Raw genomic sequence first — 13,767 nt, 5'->3', positions numbered from 1 at the left:
GTTTCACAATATATACAAAACATCGAATCATTATTTTGTAATGCTGTAATGTGTGCTATAAGCTAATACAACATTATATGTCAATTATACCTCGTTTATTTTTATTTTTTTTATTTTAGAGAAAGAATGCAAGTGGAAGAGAGGGGCAGAGGGAGAGAGAGAGAATCTTTTTTCTCTTTTTTAAAGTTTATTTTTTGAGAGAGAGCGAACAGGGGAGGGGCAGAGAGAGAGGGAGAGAGAGAATCCCAAGCAGGCTCTGCACTGTCAGTGCATAGCCCTATGTGGGGCTCGAACTCATGAACCGTAAGATCATGACCTGAGCTGAAGTTGGATGCTTAACCGACTGAGCTACCCAGGCGCCCTGAGAAAGGATCTTAAGCAGGCTGTGTGCTCAGCGTGGAGCCTGACACGGTGTTCAATCCCACAACCCTGGGATCATGACCTGAGCAGAAATCAAGAGTGAGTCACTCAACTGACTGAACCACCCAGGTGCCCTGATATACCTCAATTAAAAAAAAAAAAAAAAAAAAAAAAAAAGAGTGTAGGACTCTCCCGGATACACAAGTAACAAGTACGTGTTATGGACAGGAACCATTACTTTTCTGGGGAGGACGGCACTGGGAGTGGGGCACTTTAGAGAGGACATCCCTTTGCCACTCTGTGCCCCAGTGTTCTTTCCACCCCCTCTGGCTCCACCTTTCATTTGTCAGTTGTTCACTGGAGTTTGCATGTCTGTTTTTCACTTTCCTTCCTGATGTGGGGTGATTTCTGAAAAGAAAGAAATCAGTGGTGAGTTTCTGCTGTCCTCTTCACTCCAGAAATCAATTCTATTCTGCCCTTGGATTTTTAGCCATATACATGTATTACCTTTAAAAATAAATACAACTAATTTTTATTTATTTTATTTTTTATTTTTTAATGTTTTTATTTATTTTTGAGACAGAGACAGAGCATGAGCGGGGGAGGGGCAGAGAGAGAGGGAGACACAGAATCTGAAGCAGGCTCCAGGCTCTGAGCTGTCAGCACAGAGCCCAACGTGGGGCCTGAACTCAGAGACTGGAAGATCATGACCTGAGCCGAATTCGGATGCCCAACCAACTGAGCTACCCAGGCACCCCAATACAACTAATTTTTAGAAACAGCATTTAAAAAAACAATGTTTAGGGTTGATGGACCCCGCTGGGCAGGGTCTTGGCCTGAGTGTTGATGAGTACCTATTATTTTTAGGTGATTGGTTTGACCAGTTGAGTGACATATTATCTAGAGACAGGGGCTGGTCCATTAGCCCATAACTCAGACGAATGGATTTTCAGAAAGTTCCTGAAGCTAACAATGAAATTACTTATTGGTTAACGGCCTTACAGTCTGAGACAGGAAATTCCTGGAGTGAATAGTAAAGTCATATTGATGGAGAGGCCTGAGTTCTTAGTACTGATAATTAAGCTGCGGGGCTGCCCGGGTCTCAGTTCTCAGGGGATCCATGTTTCCGTTTGAAACAGGATCCACGTTATTCCAGAAAAAAAGTATGCTCTACACCTTTACTATGAACAGGAAATTCAAGCCGACAAAGGGAAAAGTCAGAGAGAAAGGGGCCCAGAGTCTGAGGTATTTGAATCATTGGAGTCACCAGTGCCGTCTCCGCATAGTCATCTCTAATTTTTTCATTTGTGTTCTCCTAGGTAGTATTTTTGAAAATTAATCTATGTTGTAAGAAATAGAAAGGAACTTCTCCATATTTGTGGGAACTCTGTGAAAGAGACAGAAGTGGGGCATTTTTACAGAACTTGAGAATACGGTCCCTTGCTTGCCTGCAGGGGATTCACTGGGCACAAATGGGCATCTGTATTCTCTCTCTCTCTCTCTCTCTCTCTCTCTCTCACTCTCTTTATTTTCAAGACTTATCTGGAGAGGATTGCAAGAAAGAGGATGTTCCACCACCTAAACTGTAAAATCCAGGGTTGCTGTTAAATTCACTCTGTTTTGACTTCGTCTGTACTGTTCAGCTCCACTAAAGAAAGCTTCCTTCAAAAAGCAGTGACCTTTTCACTACATCAGAAGATATCAAAACAAATAGCAGTGTGCTTTCAAAAGCGTCGCTGCCTCTACTGAGATTTCTCTAATTCAGAGCCCTGAAATTGAGCAAAAATGCATTATCATTCCTGCTAGGCTGAATGCATAGAGAAACGTCAGAAAAAAATAATTAAACATTTTATATTACTTTAGAATATTCCATCCCTTTGTGGTTTTCCATCAGTAATTCACTAGTTAGGAAGTGTCTTTATAACCTTTTTTGAAATATCAGTCTAGCATAGTATTTGAATTCTGATATTTGGATCTACAACCAAATCTTCCTTGCCGTGCACTCATATTAATAATTCTTTAAAGTCTAAGGAATAGCCTTTAGTTGAATGCTACTTACTCCAAAAAATTTTTAAGTCTATTTAATGACATATGTGGGGTTATTTTTTCTCTAAGAGAATCATTTTTATTGACTACAAATACAATTGCTATACTACTTAAATATAAATAAAATCAGAACACATTTGTTAGGAAATAGATTTTCAAATGACATTAGCTGGATTTTTTTCTGGAAGGAAAGGACTTGCTCATTCAAGAAATACTTCTGCTGCATCTTCTATGCGCCAGGCATTTTCCGAGATACTGGACACATAGATTATTCCCTCAAAGAGTTCATATTTGCCCTGAGCACATGATTATGACACTAGTCAGATGGAAGAGTCTTCAGTAATATCTCTAGTTCTGTGAACACAACTGTGACGAGAAAATTCATACAGAGCATAGTGATGGTTCCCTTACTGAGTGACTTTAATAATTGAAATCATTTATCTAAAATGTCTCATAAAATAAAGTGTTTTGTCCCCTAAACTATGTTTACATTATGCCATGAAAATGCCTTCCCAACATAAAGATAGAGGAGTAGGAAAAGGGAAATGGGAAAAGAATGAATAGTGAATATTTTTTAAGACCCACATATGATGCTAAGATCTTACACATATTATCTCAGTCAATCTGTACAATACACATATTTAGGAAAAATACTATCATTACCCCTATGTTATGCGTGACAAAACTGAGTTCTTAGACTAAGTACTTTCTCCCAAGATCACATACCATAGAAATGGTCTTGGGTATCACATCGATACCAACTACAATCTGATTTCCCAATTAGGCAGCCATATTTATGTGTCCTCAACAACTTATGAAACTAATCTCTCCCGTTTACTGGAAGATGACTGTGTGCTAAACACTACTATTTTACAACCTCTGTCTCACTAGGTCCTCATAGCAAACCCTGAAAGACAAGGACTATTAGCTGTGTTTTAGAGATGAAAAATTAAGTCTCAGGAAGCTTAGCTAACCTGCCTAAATCACCTTGTCTAATGAATCAGGGAGCCAGAGAACCAGGAATCAAACCTTGGTCGGTGTAACTCCAAAATCCATGTATTAACTATGACTCTGTGCTTTTAAATTATAGAGGATCCTTTGTTTTCATCCACTCTATGGACAACCACTAAGGCCTTTGTTTTTCCCATACTCATGAATGCTTCTCAGGGTGTACAAACATGTTATGCATCATACAGAGTTGCCAGGTCAAGGGGAAATTAGAAGCTGAAATCTAGCCCCCACTGTACCTGCTAAGGCACACCCTCCTCGCCAGGCAGTGCCCCTGGCATAGGACTACATCCCTCCAGAGGTACAGGCCTCTTTTCCCAATTTATGCAAAGGTACTATGTGGTCTACAGGCATCCTTGCTGTCTGGGGCAGCTTAAGTAGGACCATAACCCTCTCCAATCTCATTCCTCTCCCTCCATATTCTCCATAAAACTTCCTGTGGTAGAGAGGAACCAGCTTTAGCCATCTGGGGCTAATAGAGGTGTCTTCATGGAAGATCTTTTGCTGGATATCTGTTGCAACTCAAACCTCAGGCCCTGATGGATAAGTCAGCTCAGGAAAGCTCATATCTGGACTGAAATTGTGTGGCCTTCTTGACTCTGACCTACAAAGGTCACCTCATTCTTGTTCAAATCCAAATAGTCACATAGAGTATGCTGTGGCAGTATAGTAGAAGTGGAAAGAGGACAGGCTTTGCAGTTAGCCATGCTTGGCTTTGAATCCTCTGAGTCATGGTTAAGTCCTTGGAAAGTCTCAATTTCTTATGCCTTTCAAGTGGAGGTATAAGCAACCTCATAGGAGTAAATGAGCAGTGTCTATCACTTACTCAGTGGCTCAGTAGCCAGTCTGGGTTGGCATTCTGGCTCCACCCTTGTGCTGGTCTTGCTAACATTAAAAGCATCATCAGCTCATTTGTTCACATCATTTGGTGGATACACTCCCAAACTAAAAACATAGACTCATCAACCAGAGTTGGCATCACCTTTAACTGACTGAAAGTCTTGGGAATGGAGACCCATGGTCTTTGAAATGTCTCAAGTGCAACTATGACATTCTCTGCTCTGCTTGGATGGGCCAGAAAAAAAATGGTCTTATCTCAGAATTGGGAGACCTAGCCAAACAGGTAGAGACAAGCATGTTGCAAAGAAAAGGGAGAGGGGGAAGTTGAGGGCATGGTCACAAGTGTTGGTAAAGGTGAGCCTGATTGACTTGGCAGGTGGAAGAGTGAGAGTAGGATTTAAATCAAGATCTCTGCAGGATAAGAGAGGCTGGTGATCCGGGCATGAGGAATGGCTGGAAGAGAACATAGACCTGCCCTCAGAGGCACCATTAGCAGAAGAACAATACTGCCATGGTGGAGATAAGCGTGACATTGTCTTCTGCATGGGTTGTAAGTGCCTACCTGGAACTTAGGTGTGTGCATCACTTTGGAGCCCCGCAACTTCTAGGCGGTGAGGACTTAGCTAGGGCTCCTCTTTCATAGGCTGTAGGCTGAATGAGAGTGTTTTTGTCCTCTGGCCTTTTGGGTCCTGTTCTCCCACGGCTGCCTCCCCGGGGCTCAGGACAGATGAACTGACACCTGAGCTCTCCTCTAGAACAGAAGCATCTAGGTCACATTCCTCTGGAAGACAGATGAGCCTGATATTACAGAGACTGAGGAGATGGTGGAGTTTTCTAGAGGAAGGAGTTCAAATTAAACCCCTGTGAAGCCCTCCAAGGGGCCACCTGTTCCTGTGCACATCATTAGCTATATGACAAGGGAAATTTGAGGAAAGGACAAATGGCCCTCTTCATTCTTATTCTGTCCTCCCCTGTCTAGACCCAGAGCTCCCAGCTCTCTGAAGCTGGCCCAATTAAATGGAAATCTAAGCGAGCTTAATAATGCAAAGCATTAGCATCTTACCCCGCGAGTGCTCCTTCCCATCTGACAAGCTCTCCTTTTCAAATTCTTGTTTCATCATTCAGCCTAGCAATTCAGCAGCTTTGGATGAGGTCATGTTAGTTTCCTGCAGCCCCACGTTCTGGGCCCGACTAGCACCGCTTGGAGGGGCTGAGTGCTTTGTAGCCTCTCACAGATCTTCCCGTTAGACTTGCCAACCGCTCGGTGGAATGCGCTCCAGCACAGGAGGGGAGGATGCTAGAAGGACCCTGCAGGTGAGAAGAAGCACAGGTACCCATGAAGCTGAGTTTTTGTCAGCCTCCTGACAGAGCAACAACTTTTTATGGCAAACATTTGGCAAGAATCACCCAAAGTTTTCGGGAAACAGAGTATCGGGTATTAATATACTCAATATTAATAAAATATTAAATTATTAACATCTAATTTATTAAAGATTCTGTTAACATATGTAATGTATTTGTAGATATTAACGTATTGAATATTAATTATTAATATTGAATATATTACCGTCAAAACATTGAATATTAATCAAATATGTAATTAAATATTAGATATTTTCATAACTATTTATCTGTGATTCTATTAAGGCTGCTTCATTGTTGGTTTTTCATATTCATGAGATTTAAAAACTCTTGTAGACTAGTTGAAAGACCATTTGGAGATACAGAAACTAAGTAAGTATATGGAACTTAAGTGTATTCAGAGAGCAATGAGAAGATAAGATCTGTGGGTATATGCATTTGTATAAAACATAAAGAGGCAAAGAGGCCAAATAGAACTTCATTTAAGCAAAATAATATATATATTTTTGCTTTTTTAAAATCAAACTTTCCGAGTGCCTGGGTGGCTCGGTTGGTTGAGCATCTGACTTTGGCTCGGGTCATGATCTCAAGGTTTGTGGGTTCAAGCCCCCCCCCCTCCCCCGCTGCGTTGGGCTCTGTGCTGACTGACAGCTCAGAGCCTGGAGCCTGCTTCGGATTCTGTGTCTCCCTCTCTCTCTGCCTTTCCCCTGCTCATGCTCTGGCTCTCTCTTTCTCTCAAAAATAAATAAACATTAAAAAAATTTTTTTTTAAATTAAATCAAACTTTCCTTGAACTTTTCTTAGTTTCATTGAGATATAATTGACATATAACATTGTATTAATTTCAGGGGTACAACATAATAATTCGAGGAGATTTGTATGTATTATGAAATGATTATCACGAGAAGTCTAGTTAACATCCATTATCATGCACAGTAAAGTAATATATTTCAAAGACGTTTTCCTAGTTGTTTCCTGATTTGTGGTAATCAAAATATGTTATATTTCGTTGAGATTGTACATGATTTGTACATTATTACAAAGTGATTATAATTGTGCTGTGGATCAGGAGAGCTACTATTAAATTTTACCCAACAGATGCAGCAAACTATTTTAACAGGGTTTCTCTTTTACTCTTTTATCATTGGAGCATAAAGCAATAAGTAGTATAAGAAAATTCATCTCAGTAGAAAAATTGGTTCATATGGTTTCTGCGACATTTGCAAAATTTCATTTTTGTTATAATAAAAAGTTCAATCTTTACATTGTAGTTTACATTTTTCTGAGACAGATGGAGCATTACCAAATTTAAACCCTAGTGTGGTGTGGGGTTTCAGACATTCTATTTGCTGAATTTTAATAGATGCACTAAAGGCAGGGATTGCCCACGAGCTGATTGTCTTTTTTATGTATCATACCTGCATACGATAAGACACTAAGGCTTCTCTTATGTTTCAGTCTACAACAAGGTTCTGGTTGCCCACATGTTTACGTGTGTACTAATGACAGCATTGTTATGAATAGCACAAGACTGGAAAGAACAAATCCGCTGTTGCTATTAAAGAGCCATATCCATTTACTCGGGACTGGGCCCATTCACAAAGGAGTGGGGTAGTCACTCCATAAAAATGCAGCTTTTTCCTCACCTCAGCAAGAGGCCATTACAGAGGAGCTCACCTGTTAATGTCTGCTGTTGTCTTCACTTTGGAGGATCTCATTGTCACTCTCCTGGAGGCAGGTGAGAGCCCTTTCCAGGAAATACTCATCCCCCATTCTCTTCCACCATTCTACAGCCACGGTTTCCCGTAATTACCACAGAAGGACTGTTTTCCTGTTTTCTGTCGATGTGATTACATTATATTAACCTACATCTGATAATACTTTGCAGTGTGTTAACTTGTGGAGCCCAAGGTTGGAGTAAAATCCCTCCAACGTAATGCTCTGCAGATTTACACTGCAGTTCCTTTAAATGGTAATTACGCTTAATACCAGATGGTTTCATGCAATCTAACTTTTCTATAATGAATGAAAATAATTCGAAGACTCATAGGCCTCTCTCTTTCATTACAGAATGTACAGGCTTTTCCCACACCCTTGTTCTGGAACATTAAGAAAGAAGATATGGAGAGAGAGAAGAAAGAAACCGAGGACCCCCTGCTACTATTTCTATAAACAACTAGTGGTGTTTAAAGGCTAATAAAGCTCCAAAGATCTCTCTTATAACCATAATCTTTGGGCCAATTTAAAAATATTTGTGATGGAGAAATGTCAAGAAAAATAGAGACAATTTCTTAAGACATGATTCTCTTCCCTCCACCTCCATAAAAGACTATATATATATATATATATATATATAGCTGTCATATAAGAGGCAATTGAAATTCCACAGCACAAAGGCAATGCAGAGAGAGGAAGAAAAAAAGAATCAATCTTTCATATGTTTTTTTCAAAGGCTTGGCAAGAAACCAGGGGTAATATTTTTGCAACTGGGAATGTGTGTTTGCTGAAGAATATTCCCACATTTGAATCATCGTCAGGGGTCCTAGTCTTGTTTTACTTTCAAAGGTAGAGAGGGCATAACATTAACCCCAACTGGGAAAAGGAAAATGCCTCACTGTAATTCTCCTCCAGGGAGCAGGAATAAAGGGATTACACATGCCTGCATAATGGAGAATTTCCTCACTCAGACAAGACAAAAGACTTCATTATTTTTCACCAGACACTTGAAGCCTTGTGCCTCCCAGTTCCAGAAGACAAGCAGGCAGACCAATTTTTTTTGTATCAGACCACTAGATGGAGTTTCTAAGAAACTGGCTTGCTAGTTCTTGCCATCATGAAGAGATATGGGGAAGATGATGAGATCCTAATACCACAACTCTGTGGTCTTTCCCCTAAGGAAAGCTAGACTGTCCCTCAAGTTCGTGGTGTGTATTTTCAATACTGTTAGCTTTGCTTTTTCTCTAGGCAACAAATAAGTGAATGTTTTCATCCTGAAAATGTATTTCTTTTATCTTCAGGGGAGACCAAAAGGCAACTAAATTCTAATGAAAAATTTAAAGTGGCAAAATATAACTTAATTGAATATTCAAATACTTTTCCTTCTGACTAGGTCTATTACTGAGGAATTTTAATGATGTGTGCATTCTTATTGGTAAAGTTGTAAAAGTCTCAAAATCCTTACTTATTTACTATTTCAGCTCGGTAGTAGATTCATATAAGACACCGTGTGTGGGGACCATGTTCCCAGGGACAGATCAGATCTCCCATTTAGGAAATTGAAATGAGTTCAGCTCTGCCTCATGTAGGCTTGAAGGTCTCCCTTCACAGTCACAGAGACTATAGATAAAGATTTATAAATTTTCTACCTGCAAGAAGCAATGTCTGATTTTTTTTTTTTATTACTATCTCAGGGCCTCATCTGTTATAGGTGTGCAGCCCATTTCTTGAGTAGCACAGTATTCTAACTGGAGATAAAATCACCTTCCCCTTTGAAAAGCATATTTCAAACACATGCGGTGTGTGCTATTTGTGATTATTTCCGTGCCTCATAAGCGTGAAGTGATCCAAAAAGAAATTAAAATGTTTGATCTTCGCAATATTTCAAGATTCTCTCATTTCACAAATATTTATTAAGCACCTACTGTGTACAAGGTTAAGTAACAAGTGAGCAGTAACTAAGTCAACCTCTGCTCTCTTAGAGCTTTTTGGAATGAGGCACACACAAGGAACTGAAAGACCAAAGAGGTTGACTGGCCGGAGCGGGGGTCCCTGATGGTTAAAAGATGAGGCAGGTCCTATGGGACTTTGAAGTCATGCTGAGCTGATTGTCTTAGTCTTACTCTGAAGAGCAATAGGGTTGTTGAAGACTTTAAGACAACGATGACGACTGTCTTAGTTGCCAATTGCTGTGTAACAAGTGACTCCAAAGGTTGGTGATTGAAATAACACAGATTAATCTCACAGCCTCAGTCAGGAACCTGGGTGTGGCTTAGCTGGGTCTCTCATAAGGCTGCAGGCCTTTTGACTTGCCTGGGAGGAATCCCCTAACTAGCTCACTGTCACCATGTTGTTTTTTTTTTTTTTAAGTTTATTTATTTATTTTGAGAGAGACAGAGAGGGCGTGAGTTGAGGAGGGGCAGATTGAGGAGTTGAGGAGGGCAACTGCCCTGAAGAGGGCAGTTGAGGAGTTGAGGGCAGTTGAGGAGAGAGATTGGGAGACAGAATCCCAAGCAGGCTCCACACTGTTCAGCACGGAGCCTGATGTGGGGCTCGAACCCATGAAACCATGAGGTCATGACCTGAGCTGAAACCAAGAGTCTGACGCTCAACTGACTGAGCCACCCCGGCACCCCTCTCATGGTTCTTAATAAGATTTAGTGCCTCACTAGCAGTTAAATAAATGCTTTGGTTCCTCATGCTCTGTTAATGGAAGACCACCCTCATTCCGTAAGAAGGGAATCTCTCCACAGAACATCTCACCACATGGCAGCCTGCTTGGGCAGGTCTTTTGTGACCTATCCCATCCCATTTGCCTTACATCGGCGAGGAGCAAGTTGCCCACACTTCTGGGTTGCACAAGGGCATGAAAACCAGGGAGGATGTATCACTAAGGGCCATCTGAGAAACACCTACACAGTAACATTGCAGGTGTTCGTTTCGGAGGTCACGTTGCTGGGGATAATAATACAACATGTTTATTGAGCGTGGATGCGTAGAGACAGGTTAAGAGGCTGCAGCTCTAGTCTGGAACATATATCGCCATTGAGCAGAGTCAGAACAGAGGAGACTTACCCCCCAGTGTGACCCTCTGTCACATTTGCTTTTCTGTCCTCCACCTTCTGTCGAATGTTTTAATATCAACCATGGCATGGGGCGAGACAGAAAAGTAAATAATAGCAACTAAAATGTAAACAGAGTGTCAGTGTTTCCAAAGACTGGCACATTCATAATCATAGTTGGTCCTCCCAACTCACTCCCTATGAAGTTGCTGGGAGAGGTGTTCTTGTTCCTCATTTTACATATAGGATGCGGAGGCTCAGAGAATGCCCATCACCTGCCAGAGGTCCCACAGCCAGCAAAGGCCGAGGTCGGAACTGCGCAGTCCTAAACCTTGTGTGTTCTCAAATCGACTCCTCCATTAGTCTTTAGTCCAAGGCAAAACTTTCTGTTCAAGCCCTGATGCTGGGTAGGAAAGTACTAACCTGATGTGCTAATTGAACCTTGAGACTAGCAAGTTCGAGAACCAGCCCCACACCTCCCTCAGCGTCCTGTGCTCTCCTTCCTTATACCTTCACCTCCCCGCCTTGCACTTACCCATTCTGTCCCCTGGCTCTGCTCATGGGTGTGCCAGCAACCGCATTTCCTAGAACACGAGGACAAGTGATCAAACGGCCCCCTAAAGAACTCACTGCCTAATAACGGAGGTGACCAATGATGACCAAATGCCATAAGCGTTGAACAAGTGTGGTTAATAACATGCTACAGAAACATGGAACATAAAACATTTCTCTTGCGGGTGAATATTCATTTCTCACTTTATGTTACTTATCAGGACTCATTTATGTCTGAGTTTGTGACTGTATTACACATGTCAGAAATACTTTTTGGTAGTTCGTAGCTTGGATTACAATATATGCTTGTGTATAATAAAATTGTATTTACTTTTGAAAATAATAAAACAAACTCCTACCATACTTCCGTGTGAACCTTGGCACATTGTATTAGAGAATGTGTAACATCTTCATGGAATTCGATTGTGCCAGATTGAAGTGAGTAATTTTCTACCAAGGCTGTTATTTTCCAAAATAACAAAATATTGTACATTATTAAAGAAGGTGATGATGGCTTATGTATCAGGCTGTTTTCTTTATGCAGAAACATCATAATATGACCTTCTTTCTCTACCTGCTTCAATGTCCAGATGTCCTCAAGGCAGAGCTATTATGCAACTTCTTGCCTTGCTCCCTACATCTCCTCTCCCATCCCAGATTTATGTCTTTCCATATGAGTTCCTCCTTTCATCCATAGGAAACTCATTTTGGGCAGCTAGCTTTTTTGTATAATGTAATTAGATTTTTCCCTTGTTTTCTTTTAGACAGATTTATGTATCTGTAGAAAAGTTGTTTCTTCTATACTGTTAACTGTTGTTTTTATGGGAAAATTATCATAGACAAATAGCTAGTTATTAACTATAATGGATACAGTGTGAACAAGAGGATTTTGAGTTTTAATGTAACATCCACCACCATCCTTAGAAGAGGAATAAAAGCCTTCAAGAGCCTCCAGATGAACTGCCTTTCACGTGCCCAACCTCAATCCCTGAAAATTGCCTTAACCTAAGCATTTATATAGCAATTTGCTAGATGAATGTGGCCCCTAGTTTTCAGCTAAGAAACTCTAGCATTTACCTATAGTTTCCTACTTCAAAAACCACTGGATATGCAAAAGCAAGAGTGAGCTATCAGAGCATTTGGTCTGAGAAGAGACTCAACAAGAGGGCTGCTAAAAGAAGATGGAGATGGTTGTTGACCTTTATTTTGGACCAGACATGGCAGCGGTACTGGGGTGCATGGCTGGCATAGGGGTCAGAGACAGTCACACTAAGCCTGAGACACCAAAGGCGACCTCTTCACACCATGGAAAGATCGGTGCGTCTGCCTGATTTCACTTTGCTCAGGTCACGAGGGTACCTTTGGAGTTCCAGGAAAAGAGGCAGTGGGTAAGAATTCCTCTGTTCAGAGAACACAAGGCTCTGGCAGGGTCCCCTGAGTGAGGAAATGAAAACCACCAAGGTGTAGCCTTGGCTCGAGCAGAACTCTGAAGTCACTCGTTACACGATTTTACTGGCTCAGAGTTGCTGAGCCCAGTGTTCTTTTTCTCATCACTATCTGGTTTGAAATTGTACTAACAAACACTGTTATATACACAGAAGAAAGTGATAGGAAGAGGAAATGGAAGCCAATGCTTTTATATATTTTATGCATAGAAGTGGCTATCTTAGTCTGATGAAGCACATGTTTTCTGGTTGCAGAGTCGAGCTAAAAACCAGTCCCCCTCACCCTGAGCTCAATGAGTGACTCATACAGAGAACAAAGATTCACATGTCACATGTATGGTTAAAATTCCAGCCCATTTTACTGTTAGGTTCTCAATTCTCCAGATAGACCCCAGTGGGAAAGAAAGAACTGATCTTGAGCCAGAAAGGAAAGGGGGGTTGCCTTCTCACCACACTTCAGCCATGCTGTTGGTGGAGGGGATGGAAGAGACGCCATGGGATTCGGAGTCTTTCCAATGGTGAGCGCACCTCCACCCTCCGTTGGGACCTTCCTGTCTTGTTCAGTCAGAAGAGGGAGTCTCAGTAGGATCCACAGAGCCACCCCAGTGGGCGTGGGTGTATTAAGATGACTTGGGTGCTGGGACATCCATGAGATTCTGGAGTCAGTAGATGCATTCCCAACTCTTTCCCAGCAAGAATGCCTGGGCCTGCTCACACTGGGCTGTGGGACAGACACCAGCAGTCCCTTATCACAGGCAGCTCAAGGCCAGAGATGTTCTTCCACTTCAGACGTAGCACGGACGACGGCCAGCTCAAAGTTGTATACTGTAATCAAGTTGTATGTGTTTTGTATTTAAGGCCTAAGGGCTCAACTGCTTTAGCGGGGAGTCTTGTGACAAAAAATAAAGGTTACTAAGAGAGTGGCTATAGGTTAAGCCTTGACATTTACACAAATAGGAGGGATCTGTAGATCTATGCCAGGATAACACTCTTCTCCAAATGGATGTGCTCAGGATGCTTCATGATTTGCAATCCTTAGTCCGAAAAACAAATCTTAGTATACATAATATGAGATCGTGCTAAACCTTTGTGAATTCAGCCTAACTTATAAATGCACCTTCCTGTGCGACACCATTCTAGTCATGGAACTAAGCACGGTCTGTCTATCACTGCCATAAATCCTTGGTTTTTTATAAGATTTGACTCTGGATTTTATCTCAAAATGGTCCATGTGCTTATTGAACTAAGAAGAGTGATTTGGGGTGGGGGAGGGGGTAGGAGTTGCTTCCTGTAACTCCTTTCCATTCATCGGATTTGCATGATTTTCATGGGTATTTACCATAATTACCTTCATTGGCATCAAAAGCATTTTTAGC

General features: G+C 41.4%; 1 protein-coding gene across 2 annotated transcripts in view; it reads left to right on the top strand.

Annotated features, from left to right (window-relative positions):
* The window catches only part of NALCN (sodium leak channel, non-selective), a 298,281-nt gene that overhangs the window by 234,257 nt on the left and 50,257 nt on the right, over positions 1-13,767 (top strand). The window contains exon 18 of one of the 2 annotated variants that reach the window (XM_049647173.1): positions 7,268-7,354. The exons of the other annotated variant lie outside the window; for it this stretch is intronic. Within the exon in view, the coding sequence (XP_049503130.1) occupies positions 7,268-7,354 (87 nt within the window). The remainder of the gene's footprint in view (positions 1-7,267; positions 7,355-13,767) is intronic. 2 annotated transcript variants of the gene reach the window in all.

The sequence above is a fragment of the Panthera uncia genome (assembly GCF_023721935.1).
Source record: "Panthera uncia isolate 11264 chromosome A1 unlocalized genomic scaffold, Puncia_PCG_1.0 HiC_scaffold_16, whole genome shotgun sequence".
Lineage (NCBI taxonomy): Eukaryota > Metazoa > Chordata > Mammalia > Carnivora > Felidae > Panthera > Panthera uncia.
This window is presented reverse-complemented; position numbering and strand designations above follow the sequence as displayed.